The 20,473-nt window shown below is 45.6% G+C and overlaps 1 protein-coding gene across 5 annotated transcripts in view; it reads left to right on the forward strand.

Annotated features, from left to right (window-relative positions):
- Nucleotides 1–20,473, forward strand: part of ACSL1 (acyl-CoA synthetase long chain family member 1) — a 69,583-nt gene that overhangs the window by 13,386 nt on the left and 35,724 nt on the right. For 3 of the 5 annotated variants that reach the window (XM_055315743.1, XM_055315744.1, XM_055315741.1), the window contains one exon: nt 8,680–8,906. In XM_055315743.1, coding sequence (XP_055171718.1) covers nt 8,712–8,906 — 195 coding nt within the window. In that variant the 5' untranslated portion in view covers nt 8,680–8,711. Of the gene's footprint in view, nt 1–7,029; nt 7,089–8,412; nt 8,433–8,679; nt 8,907–20,473 lie in introns of those variants that run through there. The other 2 variants (XM_055315745.1, XM_055315742.1) reach the window with 2 other exon arrangements.

Genomic DNA, 20,473 nt, shown 5'->3' on the forward strand with positions numbered 1-20,473 from the left:
TGTGTGGGAGAGTATTTTTATGTAGCTTTAAATCAGTGTCTTGCAACCTTTTTTTTTTTTTTTTGGTCCCCCTCCACATCACCTAGGAGGTGGTGCTTACTCCCTTCTGGCAAACCAGCTCACAACAGCAGCCGCAGCCACAATGTAAGGTATACACAGAGAACGCTAAAGTTTAGAAATGCTTTGAATGCCTCCTTTCTCTTTGGAGAGTCATTGTTCTATAAATACACCTTCCTGGGGCCTGTAAGCAGAGAACTGGTCAGAATCACAGAGGGTCATTCATAGCTCAGTGACTGTTAATGAAACACCTGTTCTGGGCAAAGCACTATGTCAAGCATCAGGGACATAATAAAGACAGATGGGAAGAGGCCCTGGCCTAGGAGAGGGAAGCGTACACATAAGAGAAGCATACCCTCACTACAGGTGTAATATTAGGAGGTGCTAAGGATTGCACAAGGGCTACTAATAACATACTCCTGGAATTCAGAGGAGGGCTCTCTGCTTCTGCCCATGGAGGTCATGTAAGACTTGATTAGAGAAGGTGGCCTGCTTGGGTAGGGCTGGACTTTTTACAACAGGGCCAGGGAAAGGGTTGTAGGTGAAGGAGACGGCAGGGAGGGGAATGCAGAGTGGGCATGGAGGGTAGATTCTCTCGTGGGTTCCTGGGAAGGGCAGGAGCTCAGCAGAGGAACAGAGGTGGCGGGCCCGGGACACCTGCCCTCCCAGCCCTGTTGAGACGAGGGGCAGAGCTGGCCCAGAGATACAGGGGGAGAGGATGGCCCCTTCTCCTTGCCGGGAGGAGGGCTTTCAGGACCCTGGAAAGCTATGTGTCCAAAACCCTCCCTCTCCCCATTCTTCTTCCTCCTCCCAGGGTTCGGTCTCCCAGGCTCAAAATCCCAGCCCTCTGATTCCTCCTCTTTTTTCCATTTATATCCCCTTAGTTACCAAAATCTGTGTTTTTTTAAGTGGTTAAAAACTTCTTATTGTAACAGGCATAACATAAACTTTACCCTTTGACCATCTTTAAGCATACAATACATTGACAGTAAGTACATTCTCAATATTGTGTAACCATCACCACTGTGGAGTTCTAGAAGCTTTCGTCATCCCAAACACAAACTCTGTCCCCATGAAGCAGTAACCCCCTCTTCCCCTCCCACCCTCCACTCCAGAAGTCTCTATTTCTGTCTCTACGAATTTGCCTAATTCTGAGTCCCTAGAACCCATATCACATTTTTGAGGTTCATCCATGTTATTGGTGCCTTTCTGAATTTTCTTCTTTTTTAAAGGCTGGATAATGTTTCACTGTCTACAGGTACCACATCTTGGATGTCCCTCCATCTGTGGATGAATGTTGGGGTTCAGACCCTGATGTTTCAAAGCCCCACATATCATGGCTCTTGTCATCCCCCGAGTTGCCTCCCACCTTGGTCTAGACGACAATCGCCGCGTGTCTCCACGGCAGCACCTGCCCCTCCGGGTCCAGAGGCTTTGCCTTCACAGACCTGGCCTCGGTCTGTGCGACATCCCATTGTCGCATGGAGCCGGGGCAGGATGTGCAACTTTTCCTGGGCACAGTTTGCTGTGTTTGAATCAAAGCTGAGAACATCCCCGGACAGTGAGGACTATTGTGAGGATCGCATTTAGTTGTGTTTGTAATTGCTCAACATGGGGGCTCCTAAAGAAATCGTAATTTCCAGCTGATTTCCCGCAATGTCTTCCTTCCCTTCTCCTACCCAGCTTAACCCTGTCGCTTGTTCCAGATTAATTTGCTGAAAATCCTAGCGCTGAGCTGGGGAGTTGCTTCCAGCCTTTGGGTTTGGTCCCCCTACCCTGAAGGAGTGCGAATGTTCTGAGACCGCCCATCCCTTGAGGACCAGCCCCACCTTGTGCATAGGAAGAGTAAATAATGTACATGCCCCAAGGGAGGGTGAGACTCAGTCATCAGGAGTCACCTGGGCTTTCATTCTGTGGGGTGTCCTCTCTGTCACCAGGGCTTTCATTCAGTGGGGCGTCCTGTGGGTCACTACGATTTGAACATCATCAGGTAGAGAAGGCACCTTTCCTGAAAGTACCTCTGCCAGTCCTGGTCTTGGGTCCTCATAAAGGCCAAGTAACAGATTTTGGGCTTTTCTAAGGCAAAGAAGTTTAACACCAGCTGGGTGTTATTTCTGGAGGCGTGACTTTACAAAGGCAAATATTGGATATTATCGTCAAAAGCTTTTAAAAGTCAGTTTAAAGGGCAGTAAAGTATGAGGTTGAGTTATATGAATATGGAGCCATCAGACAAATTTTTTAAACTATCCTAACAAGGGGCGCCTGGGTGGCTCAGTGGTTAAGGGTCTGCCTTCAGCTCAGGTCGTGATCCCCCGGTCTTGGGATTGTGTCCCTCATCGGGCTCCCTGCTCAGTGGGGAGCCTCCTTTCCCTCTGCCTGTGTCTCTGTTTCTCTCTCTCTGTGTCTCATGAATAAATAAAGAAAATCTTTAAGCTGTCCTAACATTATACAAATGTGTTCCTGTGACTTGGGAGGATTTGTTCAGTGGTGGCCACATATGTGACCTCACAAAATGCTTCAACTTGGAACAACTTAGATGGAAGAAATAAATGTGAAGGTATGCCACAGAAAACCACTTACCCTTAAAAAGGGGCTGTAGGGGTATGCCTAGGATCCTGTTTGAAGAAGCACGTTCAAAGAATTTTAATAAAATATCAGTGAAATGCAAATAGGGAGAAAGTGTACACTTCTCAAGTAATTTATTGTCATGTGACTTAAATATATATGTAGCTTACTGAATACAGAAACTATTAGAAGTAGACATTGGACCATCTCATCTAGTCCCTAAAAGTGTATCTGTTCAAGTTGGACACCTTATATTTGGAATCTCTTGACTTGGGGGCATATATGGTAGTTGTAGCTTGATGGCCAATATGAACAGGTGAGGTATCCCCCTAATCTTACTGGTTAAAAATTAGTCTACCTTGATCCTTTAAAAGCTTTATGTCCTGGGTGCTTGGGTGGCTCAGTCGGTTAAGCGTCTGCCTTTGGCTCAGGTCATGATCCCGGGGGTCCCAGGATTGAGCCCCACGTCGGACTCCCTGCTCAGCAGGGAGCCTGCTTCTCCCTCTCCTCCCAGCTTGTGCTCTCTCTCGCTATCTCTGTTTCTCTCTCTCTCAAATAAATAAAAATAAAATTAAAAAAAAATAAAAACTTTCTGTCCTACTCTTTGTAACTTTGGGGAGATGGGCAGGGGAGTGGTTTAGCATAGAATTTTCAACTTGACTTGAATATTTCAATAACTCTGCTTTCTGAAAGCAGAGCATCTCTGCTTCACTTCTCCTTTCAAATTCTTGGAAATTGAATTGGCGATCCAGTGAATCACTTTAATGAAAATTAAGTGGGTTTAGGGTTTCCTCTACTTAGTTGGGAAGAAACGCTCCAAGGTTGTGGGGTGGTGGTGGGGGAGTTAATTCCCCCCCCCCCGCCCCGTGTGTGGGATCCCGAAGTTACCCTGATGGTCTTTCTCCTTCTCATGCTCACAATGAGAAGATGGGCCGAGGGCAGTGACCATGGTCAGGAGTTCCCATACAGAATAGGGTTTGGACACTACGTTTTCCTTTCTAACTGGTGGGCTCTGACAGCCCTGTGGAGCTTCTCTGCACCCCAGCTTGAGGGAGAGCCCGGCTGCTCTTAGGTTCAAGGGGGGGATGGCTTAAGCAAATCTAGTTTTAGGTCATTTGCCAGCCAGGGTTAGGGAGCACGAATCCAGTGGTTTTGGAGTGGCACATTGAAAGAACAGCACACGGTCTGGCTGCCGCTCTCTTGTTCCTCTCCGAGGCTGAGCTCTCCCCAGCCAGCACAGGACAAAGGGGGAATTTCAGCCTTCTGTAAATAGCCTATTGTACAAGGGGAGGAGGTGGGGCAAGGAATGGCAGCCTCTTGCCAGCTTGGCTTGCTGCTTTTAAGGAAAGATGTCAGGATTTCTTCATTTGCTGCTGCCGGGGCAAGGGTGCTATTTATGTGGGTTTGCTTGAAGGCTGCATTCCTCGTGAAGTATTCCATCACACTGCTATTATTCAGCTGAATGGGAGCTTGAGGAACTTTAGAAGGGAAGAAACATCCAGATCGCGCATTTTTTGGTTTGTAAATGATATGAAGAACATAAAATGCTGATGTAAGTATACATCTGCGGAATCACAGGAGCTGTGTGTGTGTGTGTGTGTGTGTGTGTGTGTGTGTGCGCACGTGTGTATGCCTGCGTCCTTAGAGAATGATGCCCTTGTGAGTTACTTTTGCTCCAAGCCACTTTGTCCTGGTGTAAACAAAATTCTGGGAGGTGACCCTTCGTGTCCGGGTGGCCTTGAACCCATATGTTCAGAATCTAGCATGATGGGGCAAATGCTAGCAGTTATGTAAGACATGGAGCGTTCACATGGAGTACAGATGCTAAGGTCTCACCATGCCATGGAATGTGAGTGCTGGAAGGACCTTTAGAAACCACCTTCTCTCATGATTCCTAAGCCGGGGTGGGGACTTGTGAGCCCCCTGTGCAAGGAGGTATGCCCGCGACTCTAGTGCAGAGGAGCAGCGGCTCTGCAGAGGATAGGAATTGTTCGCTTAGAGGAAAAAGCATGACCTAAGAGCCAGGTCAGTGTCCCCATCTTGCGACCCACCTCCTGGAAGGCTCTTAAATCTCCAGCCACAGCTTCCTTATGATCATCTTGTATTGCGATGTTCCCATGAGGTAGAGGACGTGAAAGCCTTCCCCAAACACTAAATCGGTGTGAGTTGTGCTGCTAGCTGTACTTTGCAAAGTTTGGGTAGGTAAGTACCCGGATTTCTGTTTCTGACAGTCATGCAAATCCAGTTTCTAGTACTTGGCCCTGTAATTTCTGCCCAGGTCTACTTAGAGGCACCCTACCCACTGGTTCTTTGCACTGGCCATGTGCCATGCTTCCCTGACCATTGTTATGTTCTCCGTCATTCTGTGGTTTTAGACTTCAGCTTTATAGGAAATTCAAAAAGACCTAAGAGAGCAAATTCATTTTTTTTGTAGGTGTGGGCGGAGGAAGGATGTGCCAGAGAAGGTAGCTGCAGTGGGCTTATGTGCTCTTGAGCGAGAAATACTGACTGCTTAAGCCTTTAAGCCGATTGAATCATATTCTTAGCAAACAGCAGCATTGTTATTTGTCCAGCCTCTAAACTTCCTGAGAGGACGATGTGGAGATTTGCTTTTGAAAGAATTTTAAAAATATTCCAACTAGAATACCACTGGAATAAGAATTAAAATCTATCTGGGTTTTAATCATTGGTTGGCAAGTACGAGTCTTGATTCTTCTTCGAGACCTGTTGGGGGCCTGTTTCAAAGCGTGTTTATGTTCACCTGCAGCATCGAAAGGCTATTGATTGTGGCCAATTTTCTTTGAACGTAGTCTGCCTCCATTTCTAAATACCCCAAATAACCTTTTCCTTAATAGCAGTTTCATAGAAGAGAGAAGATTTAAAATGCTTTCCATTCATGTTTGAGAGTTGTCCCTCGTGGATCTAAAAGAAGGATTTGTTTTAATTCTTTATTGGATGGATTATCGTATTTCCTATGTACAGCATTAACCAGTTGGTTCAGTGAAGTTGGTTTGCAGCTTGTCACCTGGCTGCCAGTGAGAGGCATGAATTAAACTGTTATACCTTGTCATTACCCACTAAAGATAAGAACCTAGCTGGATTTAAACCCTTAGCATTACACATTAGTGTCTGATTAAATGTTCTTGCATGGGTGCTACTAAGTCAGTAATTTTTTGAAGTTTTTCTTTTCTCCAAGTTTTCTTAATTTTTTTAGTTTCTTAGTTTATTTCTTATCTCTGGAGATAGACTTTTTGTCTTTCTTAGTCTAATGCTATCTTTAGCTTGGCTATTGGTGATGCTTAAAATAAGGGGAAAAATCACCAGTTTATGACGGTATTTGTTCATGGGGGAGTTATTTAAAATTCTCACACAGGGATGGGATTCTGTTGAACAGCCCCCGCAAATTCATGTGATCTAGGTTTACAGAAATGACCTCAGGGACTTTTGGGAGAGAAGAGACAAGGGCAGAGGTGTGTGTGTGTGTGTGTGTGTGTGTGTGTGTGTGTGTGTGTTGGGAAAGTCTTCCTCAGATTTGGGGTGCAGTGGGTATGAAGATGGCCAGAAGGTGGGGTGATTTGAAGAGAAGGCAGGTTTGCACATTGTACATATCAGGTTGCTGCTTGTTTGTAGGGTGACAATACTGTTTATGAAACCTGACCCCTCGGTGCCAACAGGACTGGACTTGATTTGTCTGCTTATCCTTACAGTCTCTGTATATGCATGCCTTCCTCATAGAGGCCTTGCCTCGTCCCTGAGTCCCACTGCTGGTAACACTTGTCACTTCTTGCAGACATTGCTTGCTTAGTTTTGTGCCTTCCCTCCCGCCCCCCAGCTGGTTAGCCCATTGAGAACCTGGACCAGGTCATCAGCACTGTCCTCCCAGTGGCTGGCACAGGGCCTTGCCCACACTGCGTGCTCTCATATGTTCACTGACTAGAGTAGTTCAATTCCTATGCGGTCATCTAGAATAAATCTGCTGTGAGTATACTATGGACAATCTGTTTCTTTCCTGGTCTGTCTCATGTTGGTTCGACATAACCACCCAACATCTGATCATTTATTTCGCTGGTTTTTAAAAGTATGTCCATTGTCTCTTCTTATTGGGATGCCAAGCAGAAAGAAAACAGTGTCTGTTTTCAGATCTGGCCTGGCAGTGACACTGAAGCCTGTCCCTGCCCATGGGTGGAGCAGTGGGGTGACTCTGCTCCCAGCTGCTCATTGGCCCATCCTCCACCCTCTCTTCTCCTGGGAAGTCAAGTATGAATTTTGCCTGCTAGTTACCTTTAGCCCAGTGGGCAGCAGCACAGGAGTCGGCATGTGACTAATACCCTGAGAGACCTTGGCAGGTCGGGTAAGCAGCTGAGCTCCTCCAGCCTCCACCCCACCCCCACCCTCGCCACCTCTTCTGTTCGGCAGTGGTGTGTCACCTAGCAGTCAGCTCTTGGTGGCAGATGGCGAGTGGTTTTGTAAGTACTGGAGTTTTCTCTCCAGAATTATGACCTGAAGAAATCTTGCTTGTCTGTTCCTTCTTGATTGTCATGTAAAACCTGGAAATGTCCTGTATGTGTGCACGTGTGTGTGTGTGCATATATACACAGAGCTGTTGTAGCACAAGATTGCTTGAGCTGAGCAAATACAGTGCAGTCTTGATGGCCAGTGAAAACAATGGATACTCTGCTACTCCATTTTAAAAAAATTTAAAATAGTGTATATTAAAATGTAAAGATTTCTATATTTGAAAAAAACTTATTTTCAGCTTTGTGACTTAGATATTTAAAAGAACACAGGATAAGTAGCTCATAAGTACCTTCTGAATTACAGCTAAAATGTTAGCACTTGGTGGATTGGCAGGCAGTTTTTGAGAAAAGCATTTCAGAGCATGTTCTTCCCTTTACTGCCCAACATTCTTTACAGCACTTATTTATCAATCATCTTCTCATTAGGATCATTCTTATTTATTATCTGTACTGCACACTTTTTATGCTGATATATATAGAAATTGTCTATAACATCCACATTGAGGCTTTTATATACAGTAGGTTGTTCATCACATTTTCTTCTGTGTGTTTTAGCTTCTCAGTTTTGTTTGTAAACTCTGTAGTCAGACATTGTGGGTTTTTTTTTTTTTAATTAGCTCTGTACCTTACTGTTCTGCACACAGGACTAATTACAGAGTCTTGGTAGATGAAATAATAAGGGTGCCCAGCATTTATTGAGCAGTTTCTAAGGTCTCGGTGTAAATCATTTAGTCATTATAAAAGTCCTACAAGATAGGTACTATTTTCAGCCTCCATTTACACTTAGGGAAATAAGGCACAAGAGGTGAAGTAATGTGTCCCAAATCCTACAGCTAATAAGCTGGGAAGATAAGATTCGGCTCTAGAATCTGGGATCTTAATGCTTTTTCTCAAATACTATGCTGCAACCTCTCTCTAGTTATTTGGTGGTTGGTTTCAAGTTTATGTGTACCCTTTTTTTTTTTCTGTTTTAGCCATACCATCTTGAGGAATGTAAAGGAAATGATTTGATCAGAATAGCAAACTACAGTCCCCCTGCACTTGTGTTGATGCTTTTGGTGCACAAAGAGCATGGGGAAAGCAAGAGACACGTTGAAATTTAGGTTGGTCCCTTTCACCCATTGGGAGCTAGTTCTGAGATGTGTCAGAAGTGGGAGTGGACAGCCGTTAGGTGGTATGGGCTGATTTGTGCCTCCTCTCCTTTCTTCTCATTAGTCCTGATAGAGAGTTGAGTGTATCAGGGACGAAAGTGGTAACTGATGTCACCTAAGCATGTTGTGGCAGGACTTCTTCGTGAGTAAAAATCTTTTTAAATGTGGGGAGTGGAAACTTCACGCAGTATGACAGAAGTAAAATGAATGTCTAAAGTGTTTTTAGAGAAATGACATTAGACCGCCAAAGAAAGAACTGGACCATTAGACTGTGGTTTTTAACGCTTTGATGGCTCAGCCAGGCATTGAGTTGGATGGTTAGCCTTTGGGAGTTCTGGAGACTAGGCTTGCCTTCCTGGAATGAATGTGACGTTTTTCTCTTTTGACAGAATTCAGCTTAGGGAACCACCAATACAGGACAATGCAAGCCCACGAGCTGTTCCGGTATTTTCGAATGCCAGAGCTGGCTGACTTCCGACAGTACGTTCGCACTCTGCCGACCAACACGCTCATGGGCTTTGGAGCTTTCGCAGCCATCACCACCTTCTGGTACGCCACGAGACCCAGAGCCCTGAAGCCACCATGCGACCTCTCCATGCAGTCTGTGGAGGTGGCGGTAAGTAGACAGGCTGGCCTGCTTGCCACGTGTGTTTTCTTTGTGTCCCCAGATTGCCAGCTGAATGCTATATTGATCCAGATCAGTCACCATCAAATATTTGCTTGCAAGGGCACTTTGTAAGCCAGAATGTGCTCAACAAACCGAAGTTTGTCAATAGGGTAATAAATGGAGGGTAGGGGTCAGAATAGAGGGTGGAGGGACCAAGGAAGTCATGTTGGTTGGGTATCTCCCTGTGGTCACACAGAGGCTTCTACACTGTGCTAGGCGCTCCAGGAAGCCGGAGGATTCTGTGGGCAGGAAAGGACAGGCACAGAGTTCCTGCTCCCGGGAGCAAGGCTTATGTTCCAGCAGAGAAGAGAGCTGTCGAACAAATGTTCCAGAATGAAGGGTTTCATCTGTGTTGTATCTTATATCTGATACTTAGAACATATCCCTCAGCTTTGGGAAGGGGCTCTTTGAGATTTCACCTGGAAAAGGCGAGGCTAGGAACTTGCCAGAATAACATGGCCACAGAATTTCAGGTAGGACATGAACAAAAGCAAGGGCATTCAGGAGGTTGAGCTGTTGAGGATTGTGGTTGGAACGTCACTTGGGCAAACTACAGGCCATGCTCTCATCGTCATGAAAATGAAACCAGAGTGTGTGTTCTCTAATTAGGGCTTCATAGGTGGGATGGCACAGGGAAAGCTAAGGACCCTTTCAGGAAGATTCTTTCCTAATGTTTCTGCTCTGCCTTCCTTCCCTTTTGAATCTCGAGTACAAAACGTAGGGTGTTGAAAAGGTGAAAAGGTGAAGAAGCCATGTTCTCACTGGTGCGCTGACTCTTCACCTCCTCTCTGCCTTGTAGTTTCTTTCTTTAGTCTACCCAAGTCAGAATTGATTTTCAGCATTATAATTTTCAGCATATGTAAAGACTATTTCTTCTTCCCCATCCTGCCCTGCTTGCCAGGCTGATGGCCACAAGGAAGAGAGGTGCCCTTCCAGTCAAAGCCCTGGCCTGTTGAGTACCTTTTTGTTATTTATAGGGTTTTAGTTCTTTCTTTTAGGCAGTTGCTTGAATTCATGAATTTTTTTTTGAATTCATAAATTTGAAACGCTTAAAACATATAGAAGGTATGTCAGTCTAATTCATGCCAAAATGTAAAAATAAAATGACTGAATTATTGCCAAGAAAAGTTGGCTTTGCACCTTATTTAGGAGGTAAATGTGATTTAATATTTCACCTCAGCTGGTCACAAACCAAGAAGGAGTGGAATTCAGTTTTTCTAAAAGATTTGACATTCCTTTTCTTCTGGGGGAGGACCCAGTGTCTCATAGTAGCATTGCCATCACCATGAAAAGAGTACTTGGCAAGTGCAGATGTAAGATATTTATAATTCAGCAGTAACTGTAAATGCCTAATTTGTATTGTATGAGAAATTGTGGAGGCACTCACAGTGTGCTTTTTAAGTTCCAGCTCAGCATAAAGTCATTGTGAGACTTATTAAAAATAAGCTCTCATGTCCTCTGTAGAACAGTTTACAATTACTGCTAAGCCAAAAGAAAATTAAAATCTGTAATTCCACTGCCTCGTAGAGAGGCTTCCTGATTTTTCTCTTTGCTTATAGAAATGGACTTAGCTCTGATTTTCAGAACTTGTAGGTCTTAGGAATGAGATAGAAAATTTGCTTTGCATTTCTAAAAAAGCCCTTAAAATAGTGAATTTAAGACTAGCTTTGAATTCCAATGCTCGGTAACTATAGATGCTTTTCTATAGCTAGCATGGTCATACAGACTTCTGTGGCAGAAAGAAGCACTTAATTCACTTCATTAAGTATTCATGAAGCGCCTGTATATCTGGCATGGTGGCAGGAATGGGTTGCCAGGATAAAATATTGTTGTTTTGTTCCTACTTTGAAAGCAAGTAAGCACCATTTGCCAGTCCACACCCTGATCTTACACCCTCTGCCCCCATTTCACATTCATATTTTTACCCTCCTCTTCCCATAAACCTTACATGGGTATTAAAATGACAGGAATCTGCCTTTTTTGGTTTTGCTGCATCTCATCTCTATCCACACCGGCTGATCCCAAGCTACACCTTCTTTAAGCAGCAGCACAGAGGTTCTTGAGAAGTTATAGCTTCTAACATTTCTTTTTAAAAGTCAGGGTGATAGGGGCATCTGGGTGGCTCAGTCGGTGTCTGCCTTTGGCTCAGGTCATGATCTCAGGGTCCTAGAATCGAGTTCTGCTCAGGTTCCCTGCTCAGTAAGGAACCTGCTTCTCCGTCTTCCTCTGCCTGCTGCTCCCCTTGCTTGTATTCTCTCTCTCTCTTTCTCTCTCTCTCTCTCTCTCTCTCTCTCTCTCTCTCTCTCTCTCTCTCTCTCAAATGCATAAATGAGATCTATAGCTCGTGCTATAGCCCCATGTAGGAAAGGTGGTGAGGACATAGGCTGGTAACGGGACAGAAAAGCCAGAGTTTGGAACAGAATCCAACAAGTCTTTCTTAACTTTCAAACTTGGTTTGACCTGCACCCTGTTTAGAGGGCTGTGCCCATGCATCCATGGTTGCAGCTGACACCCGCCTGCAGCAGCGGGACCCAGAGGGCTGCCTTTCCTGTGTGTCAGGGAGGAACTTCCTTCCAGCTGCCACAGAATTTTTCGGCCCCTGCTCCACAACTCTGAGCTGTGAATAGAAGTGAGTTTTTCTGTATCCGTGTGGCCTTTAATCACTTTCATAAGTGATGTGTGCATTTCCAGGTTTGTTTGCCTCTGCCTGTTGGCTGAGGTTAGATCCCTGTGTCCCCCTGGTGAAGACGGCCTTCACTGCAGTGACCTAAGCCCTTTGCGACTGGTGAGGGCCCAGATCACCTTGCGGCCCAGAGACAGAGGAGAGAGAGTGTGATGGAGCCAGAAGGGCCCAAAGAGGCAGAGGCTGGACCTGGCTCCTCTGCTTAGACCAGGCAGCTTTGGGCAAGTTCCCTTGACTTTCTGACCTTGAGATTCCTGGAAAACAGAAGTGACAGTATCTTCCCTCCCTCGTGGGGATGTTAAGAGGACTGCATTGAGGGGACACCTGGTTGGCTCGGTGGTTGAGCCTCTACCTTTGGCTCAGGGCGTGATCCTGGAGACCCGGGATCGAGTCCCGCATCAGGCTCCCCGCAGGGAGCCTGATTCTCCCTCTGCCTGTGTCTCTGCCTCTCTCTGTGTCTCTCATGAATAAATAAATAAAATCTTAAAAAAAAAAAAGAAAGAAAAAAGAGGAGTGCATAGATATTTGCAGAGTATCGGCTTGGCCCATACTAAGTGTCTAGTAAATGTTAGTTTTCTTCTTCTGTAAAGGCCTGATGTTTTATACACAAGAAAACAGCTGAATCCAAAGAGGCAAAATTATATCGTATTTTTTTTTAAAGATTTTATTTATTTATGCATGAGAGACACAGAGAGAGAGGCAGAGACACAGGCAGAGGGAGAAGCAGGCTCCACGCAGGGAGCCCGACCTGGGACTCGATCCCAGGACTCCAGGATCATTCCCCGGGCCGAAGGTGGGCGCTAAAGCGCTGAGCCACCCAGGGATCCCCATATTGTTAGTGGAATACCTAGAAGTCTGTTACACTGCTGTCATTAACAGGAGTTGAAAGTTACATATTATAACTGGGGCTTTTCAGGGGCCAGAGGAGGATGAATAAAGATAATAAGGAAAGTTTGGTTCTATCTAGATTAATCTGAAGAGTTGGTGGCTAGACCTTTGAACCCAGGAGCAGCTTCTTCTGCAAATGGGGATTACAGGCAGATGGATCTGAAGGTAGTGACGGAATGGAAGGAAGAAAAGGAACAGGGGGTAGAAGAGAGCCTGAGGTTCTGCACACAGGTTGGGTGTGGGGGCAGACACTGTCGAGGAAGGGGTGAGAGAGAGGCCTGGGGCTGGGAGCCGGGAGCCTGGAGCTGTCACAGCCTGGGCCACAGCAGCAAAAGTGGATTTCTGGTGAGCTTCTGCCTCCCCTCCTCCTCTACTCCTGCACCAGCTTGGACATAAATGGGGTCAGGGCAAAACTCAGTGTGATCGGGTCATAGGCCCACCTACCAGAGTTTAAGAGATTGAGGCAACAGACTCTTCCGAAGTGTAAATGAGAATCATTATAACTGCTGCAGGAGGTCGTAAAAAGAATATGGGAATCCTTCCAACTGGTGAGAGATGTCGTCTAGGCCTTGAGATGGCTTACTTGTCAAAAGATGGATTTTGGATAGCCGCTGCCAGATTACAACGTACTTAAATGAAGACCCAAGTTACTTGCTTTGTTTTTAAATATTAGAGAAGGGAGTAAATTGTAGGATGCAAAAACCTTTTTTTTTTCTTTTTGAAAGATTTTATTTATTCATGTGAGAGAGCACCAGCAGGGGGAGTGGCAGAGGGAGAGGTAGAAGCAGGTTCTCCCCTGATCAGGGAGCCCGATGTGGGGCTCGATCCCAGGACCCCGGGATCATGACCTGAGCTGAAGGCAGACGCTTAATCGACTCAGCCATCCGGGAGCCCCCAAAAAACTTTTTTATACCAGTAAGTCCATAGCCTTTTTAAGACTTTATTTGAAGACTATCAGAACTTAGTTTCAAATTTATCTCTGGCAACTAAACTAATTAGTCTATAACAGAGTCACTGTTTAAACTTGTTAGTTATTGCTCCTTGGCTCTAGTGTGGGTTCATATCTTTCAAGATGCAGAACCAGTTCTTTGGGTCTCCCTTATCTTGCCTCCCTAAATTGGATGTGTTCCACGGCAAATGATCTAATGACATTGAGGCAAATGTTGGCTGGCTGGCCCTTTGCATGAAAGGTTGAGTTGACACATCCACATGGTGGGGTATATACGGTTAGCAGCTGGCCCTAGCAGTTTAGTCCTGTACCCCAGAAGGTCTAATATGGAGGATGTGGCACTCTGGATTTAATGTTCTGTGGCACGGAGCAGTTATCTGACAGGCATCCATTCAGAAGCACTTGAGCATCGGCCGAGTAATGTGTGCACAATCCCCAGGAAGGAGAGGCTGCTGCCCTCATGCAGCTTATGGGCAGGCGGGCAGTGCAGCCAAGGACTCCTTCTTTCCCTGGGAGAGGGCAAGGATTGTCCTTAAACTAAGAGCAATGTGAGCAACTTGTTCTCATGCCCTAAATAAAGCAAGATCTCTGGTTCATTCTCCCTTAAGAACTCTGAAAGGAGGGGCACATGGGTGGCTCAGTGGTTGAGTGTCTGCCTTCCGCTCAGGTCATGATCCCAGGATTCCTGGGATCGAGTCCTATAGTGGGCTTCTGGCTCAGCGGGGAGCCTGCTTCTCCCTCTGCCTGTCTTGGCCTGTTTCTCTGTGTCTGTCATGAATAAATAAATAAAAAAAAGAAAAAAAAAAAGAACTCGGAAAGAAGCAAACTGAATGTAACATATGCAGCCTATGGAAGCAATGCTTAATAAATGGCCTGGTTTTAAATTTCGACGAAGACTCACATTGGACTTAGACAGCCTGCCTGCCTCTGGGGTAATGACATTGGTAACACAGAGTGAAGATGACAAAGAGAGGTTGACTCAGAGAAGCAGTGAGAAGGGTGGTTGCCCGCGGCTGCAGGTGGGAGAATAGGGCGAAAAGGGCACAAACGTTCAGCTGTCAGAGGAGCGAAGTCTGAGGATCCACCTAGAGCGTCGCAGCCGTGGTTGGGAGCCCTGCATCGTCCGGTTGAGATTTGTCAAGAGAGTAGGTTTGAAGGGTTTTCATGGAGAAAGAAAAAAAAAAAATGCGACTCTCTGGGGCAATGAGCTACTCCATGGGGAGAACCTTCCCACGGTCCAGGCACACATGGGGTCACCTCGAGCGCTGCGGGGGCCTTGTCAAGGCCAGTAGAGTGGGGAAAACCAGAAGGCGAAGTGAGATGATGTGCTGGACAGGAGCAGCTGGGGCTGGCTCCGTGTGGGGGTGCTCATGTCCAGCTGGGCAGCGGCACCTCCCCACCCCCAGCGCTGTGAGGCATGGGTGCAGGGAGCTGCCAGGGCAGAGCAGCAGGAGACATTGCCTGGGAAGGGCAGGTGTGCTCAGGTGGTGGAACTGCTGCCACCAGCCTGGCGGTCTGTGGCAGAGCACCTGTAAGAGGGGGTGTTAGACTCCCCAACTTGAACCCGGTGGGAGGTAGCAGGGGAGCATGAAGAGGAAGGGTATTAGCTGCCATCTCGTTGTTTCTGCAGTCACTCATAAATATAGACATAAATAAAAACGAGTTTTCATCCTTGGGAAGACTCGGAATGGTCCACCGGAAGTACGTGTGGGACTTCCGGGGAATCTTCTGGTTTGATCCATCAGCTTCATACCTGTCGATAATACTGCAAATCCTTGTTTTGGAGCATTAACCTTCATTTACTTGCCATCTGTAATCACACGTTTCCAGTCAATATTGCCCACTGCTTGGGCTTCCCTGGTCTGACTGCAAATTAATTGTGCATGTGGTCAAAGATATATGCAAAGATTTGCCTTTCTTTTTCCCCAAAGATTTTATTTATTTATTCATGAGAGACACAGAGAGAGAGAGAGAGAGAGAGAGAGAGGCAGAGACACAGGCAGAGGGAGAAGCAGGCTCCATGCAGGGAACCCCACACGGAACTCGATCCTGGGTCTCCAGGATCACATCCTGGGCTGAAGGTGGCATTAAACCGCTGGGCCACTGGGGCTGCCCAAGATTTGCCTTTTTAATCTTATCCCAAGCAACTTGGCTGCTGTGGTGCTTAGAGCGCTTCCAAACACGTTTTTCTGAAGCGTATGGCATCTGAGGGCATTCTCAGCAAGCGGTCCTGGCAGTTGGGGCAGTGGATGGAGAAAATGTATTTGGAAGGGTGTTCCTGTTTAGATGTATTGTTCTGGGAGTGTGCAAACAGTGGCATTTTCATACCTTTGGGGTAACTTTAGCACCCCTGCTAAGACACAAGAGGCTTCTTAATAACATAATATGAAAAAAAGGGGGATCCCTGGGTAGCTCAGTGGTTTAGCACCTGCCTTTGGCCCAGGACATGATCCTAGAGACCCTGGATCAAGTCCCACGTCAGGTTCCCTGCATGGAGCCTGCTTCTCCCTCTGCCTGTGTCTCTGTGTCTGTCTGTCTGTCTGTCTCTCTCTCTGTGTCTCTCATGAATAAATAAATAAAATCTTTTTTTTAAAAAAGGTATGAAAAACCTTGCTAATTACTTTTTCTTAACTAGACTCACATTGTAGGAAGCTTAACTGAGTTAAATGGCTAAAAAGTCTCACCTATTAATTGAAAGTGACCCGTGATTTGAATGAGGCGGTAGCAGTATCAGTTCTGGTCACGGGGCAGCGGTGGGTAGGTGAGTAGGCTGCAAAGTAAAGGGCAGGCATTACAGAGAACTGAAGGCAGAGTTTCTGATCTTTGTGCCAAGGCCAACCCACAGGCTGCCTTTAGGAATTCAAAGAAAGACAGGTGATTGTTTTAGAAAAATTTATTTCTGGCTTCCATTTAACCGCGCAGTAAAAGCTTAATAAGTTCACTGGCTAGGAACAAGGTAACACAGGTCTGAAAACACAATTTGATTTTGCACAAAGGACACTACCTCCTAGAGGCTTCATCAAGCAGAAGTGTGTGCTGGAGTATTTATTTAAGTTTAAAAATAGCCTCCCCCCAAGCAGGGTCAACTCAGGCCAAATGAAAAATGACAAATATAAACTTTCTGAGCCTCTCGACAAAAATCCCTACTTACATTCATGTCTAGAAGGCCAGCCATGGGTGAGTATAGACACTGGTTCCCTTTAGAATAGTCAAAAGTGGAGCAGAATAATTCACATATTCTAAATGGCAGGCAAGTAGAGATGCTATGGGCAGTTTTGTTTTGCTGGAACAATGTGTGTTTGTGGGATTTTGGATTTTGTGGCTCTAGACTTTCTTCCCTCTCACGGAGGTGGGAGGGTGCTATTTCCCCTTCTGTGGTTGGCCGATTTCCCCTGGTGATGACATTGAAATGTGCTCGGCAGCACAGAACTATAGTTTCTAAATACTGTGCCAGCCTCTCCCCCACCCCGACATAAGCACATCCTCCCCTTGGGATGGCAGTAGGGAGGCTCAGGAAGTAGGAAACTTTAGAGTGAACGAGGGGTGCAATGAAAGCCCCTCTGAGGACTAGGGGAAAGTATTGGAGAACCAAAAAACTGAGCCTGCCACCGGTGACCTGGGCCTGGCTCCTTGAAGATGGAGATGAGCAATGTGTGGGTGAGTTTGAACCTGCTCGTGATCCACAGAGAAACCTGTTACCATACCAGATATCCACAGAGCTGGGCCCATGACCTTTTAAATGTCACCCTACAACCTCCCCCTCGGGTTGTCATCTCACCTGCGGAGTGGCTGGCATGTAGCAGGTGCTCAGGAAATCCTCACTTAGCTTCCCTCATTCCTGCACTCCGGCGACAGAACCCAGCACTGATTGTGACGTGATGGTTCTTCCCTTTCTTTACTCCTGGGCACCTCAGGAAGTCAGCTAGTTCAATGGTGAGCGTGAACGTTGATCCTGAGCGTTCCCCATTATGCTGGGACGTTTACAGTTCAGCCTATCATGGGGAATCTAAGTGAGTTCTAGATGTCTTGTTGTTACCGTTTAGGAAAGATGGTTGGGAAGGTCGCCAACTGGCTGGCTTTTAAAAGCCCCGGTTCGGTATAGCAAAGATCTAGTGTTGCTGGAGATGAGAATTGATGGCCAGAGAGTCTCTCTAAGAGGTCCCTGGATGGAAGAACGGCTTTGTGCCCGGGAAGTAGACAGTGGTGTTTTGGGCAGAATAAGATGCGTGGAGAAATCTAAGTGCTGGGAAGAGTATTTCACATGGAGGATGTTGGCAACAGCTCAAAAATAAAAACTCCAACAAAACCCAACAACAAACCCTGTGCTCAGGGCTGTGGTTCTATATGCTACTTTCCCCCTAGAGGTGGATTTAACATTAAAATCTAGTCACGTCTTCAATAACCTCCTTACTAGTTATACAGTTCTCTTGTGGCCTGTAGACACCCATTTTCTAGATTGAGATGGACAAGACCAGTTTATAAAGCTTGGGTATTTCCATCCCCCAGAAGTCCTCAAGGATGTGATTCCCCATTGCATTTAAATGTGAGAGTGCACAAAATGACTCTCACCTTTGGGAGTCCTCCCCCCCCCCCCAAATACAGGTTTTCTCTGCTGTCTGAAAGTAGGCTTACAAAAGCCTAGATGACAAAGCAAGAGTGTTCCCCCACTTTCCAAAAGTTCAAGTTATGCCACTTCCCTTTTACAAAAGACTACATTGATACAGTAACAGTTTTTTTCATTAACGTAAAACTCCTCTTCAGATTTCTTCCAGTTAGTGAAAATAGGTACTAATGTGGGTCTTTCATGAAAGTCAAGTGTCATAAAGTGAACTTTCAGAGAGCGGGAGGCAGGGCCTGTCTTTGTATTGGCAAGAGTTCTGTTCTTGGGAACTACCGATATGCACATGTACACCATGGTCCTGCCTTTACTGGCCCCAAGTAGAACTTGAACTTTTATTTCCTAATTCAGTCCATGTGGGAAGTCCAACCTCAGGAGGACCGTTAGCTTACCCTACAACCCAGGAATTGCACTACTGGGTGTTTGCCCCAAAGATACAAAGGTTGTGATCCGGAGGGGCACCTGCACCCCAATGTTTATACAGTAATGTCCACAATAGCCAAATTACGGAGAGAGCCCTTACATATTTATACACACTGGAATATTATTCAGCATCAAAAAATGAAATCTTGTCATTTGCAATGACAAGGATAAAACTAGAGGGTATTATGCTAAGCAAAGTAAGTCAGAGAAAGACCGTTATCATATGAAGAATTTAAGAAACAAAACAGGATCATAGAGGAAGGGAGGAAAAAATAAAACACGAAATCAGAGAGAGACACACCATAAGAGACTCTTCATCATAGGAAACAAACAGGGTTGTTGGAGGGGAGGTGGGGGTGAAGGGATAGGGTAACTGGATGATGTAGTGAGCACTGGGTGTTATATAAGACTGATTAACCTCTGGCTTCTACCTCTGAAACCAATAATACGTTATATGTTAATTAATTGAATTTAAATTTCAAAAAAAGGAATATTAGCTTATGTAGATGTTGCAAAATGTACTCGTGACCACCGATTTGACCATAGTGTGTTGGACTCACCATTTTCTATTTTTTTTTTAATTGGAAAAACTAAAACCACATTAAAGAAGTGTATAGCATAATCTTCCTTGACACTCAATCTTTTTTTTTTTAAGATTTTATTTATTTATTCATGATAGTCACAGAGAGAGAGACAGAGAGGCAGAGACACAGGCAGAGGGAGAAGCAGGCTCCATGCAGGGACCCTGACGTGGGATTCAACCCCGGGTCTCCAGGATTGCGCCCCGGGCCAAAGGCAGGCGCCAAACCGCTGCGCCACCCAGGGATCCCCCCCCTTTTTTTTTTTAAGATTTTATTTATTCATGAGAGACAGAGAGAGAGGCAGAGACACAGACAGAGAGAGAAGCAGGCTTCCTGAGGGGAGCCCGATGCGGAAATTGATCCCAGGACCCTGGGATCATGCCCTGAGCCGAAGGCAGACAGATGCTCAACCACTGAGCCACCCAGGTGGCCTGACACTCAGTCTTACAGAGTGATTTCCTGCACGTTTCATTAGAATTGTCTGCTTAGCTCTCCCTATTTCTTGAGGACAATTGAAACCCCGGCCTCTACCCTCAATCTGTAACTTATATCAGAAATCCAGAAGTATTATTTTTTTCATTTAAGTAGATGTTCCTCGAAATAGCGACGTGTACTTGCATGACCCAGTAATGAAATGCCCTCCTTTTGAAGTGGCTTGGGTTTGTAGCACATACAGACATTTGAGCTCTGTTGGTATAGCTGTGCTTCCCAACACTCAGTACGGTCCCTCTGCTTTGTAGGTATAAATCAGGCTACTAACACCCAGTGTTTACAAATAGCATTTTTGTTCAAGAAGAATGATAGCACATACGCACATCAAAAATGATGATTCTTCAGGGGAACGGGTGATCATTTCATAGGGCAACAAATTTCAAAGCGCAGATCTTGCTTAGTGGCCCCCGTGCCCCTTTTATTCAGACTCCTCTCTTGAAATCACAGAGTGTGTAACAAATAAGTGACAATGTGACCTTTTACCCAGTTTCACCTATGCCTTAAATGGTGTGCCTTTTTGACATAGGACTCATTTACGGCTAGTCCTCAAACCTTTGCTAAGTATTGTGATTGCCAATTAGAATCATCATAACTGTCTTGTCTTCAGGTTACTTGTCAAGATGATGGCTATTTGGGATATCATTAACTTCTTTAACTTGGATTTGGCTGCTTTACTTCCATGTTTCTCAAAGTTCTGAGGATTATATACCACCAAAAAAAAAATGAACCTTCACCAAAGAATTACTTAGCCAAAAAGTTTCTCATAAAATTTTACTCTAGAGCAGCAATTCTCAAAATAGGAATTTGGGAGGTTGACCTACTATCTTGAAAAGGAGTTGGTCTCCATATTTCCAAAGCCAAAGTGACTCTCTTCTCAAACCT

Source organism: Nyctereutes procyonoides, unplaced genomic scaffold (assembly GCF_905146905.1).
Source record: "Nyctereutes procyonoides isolate TBG_1078 unplaced genomic scaffold, NYPRO_anot_genome, whole genome shotgun sequence".
Classification (NCBI taxonomy): Eukaryota; Metazoa; Chordata; class Mammalia; order Carnivora; family Canidae; genus Nyctereutes; species Nyctereutes procyonoides.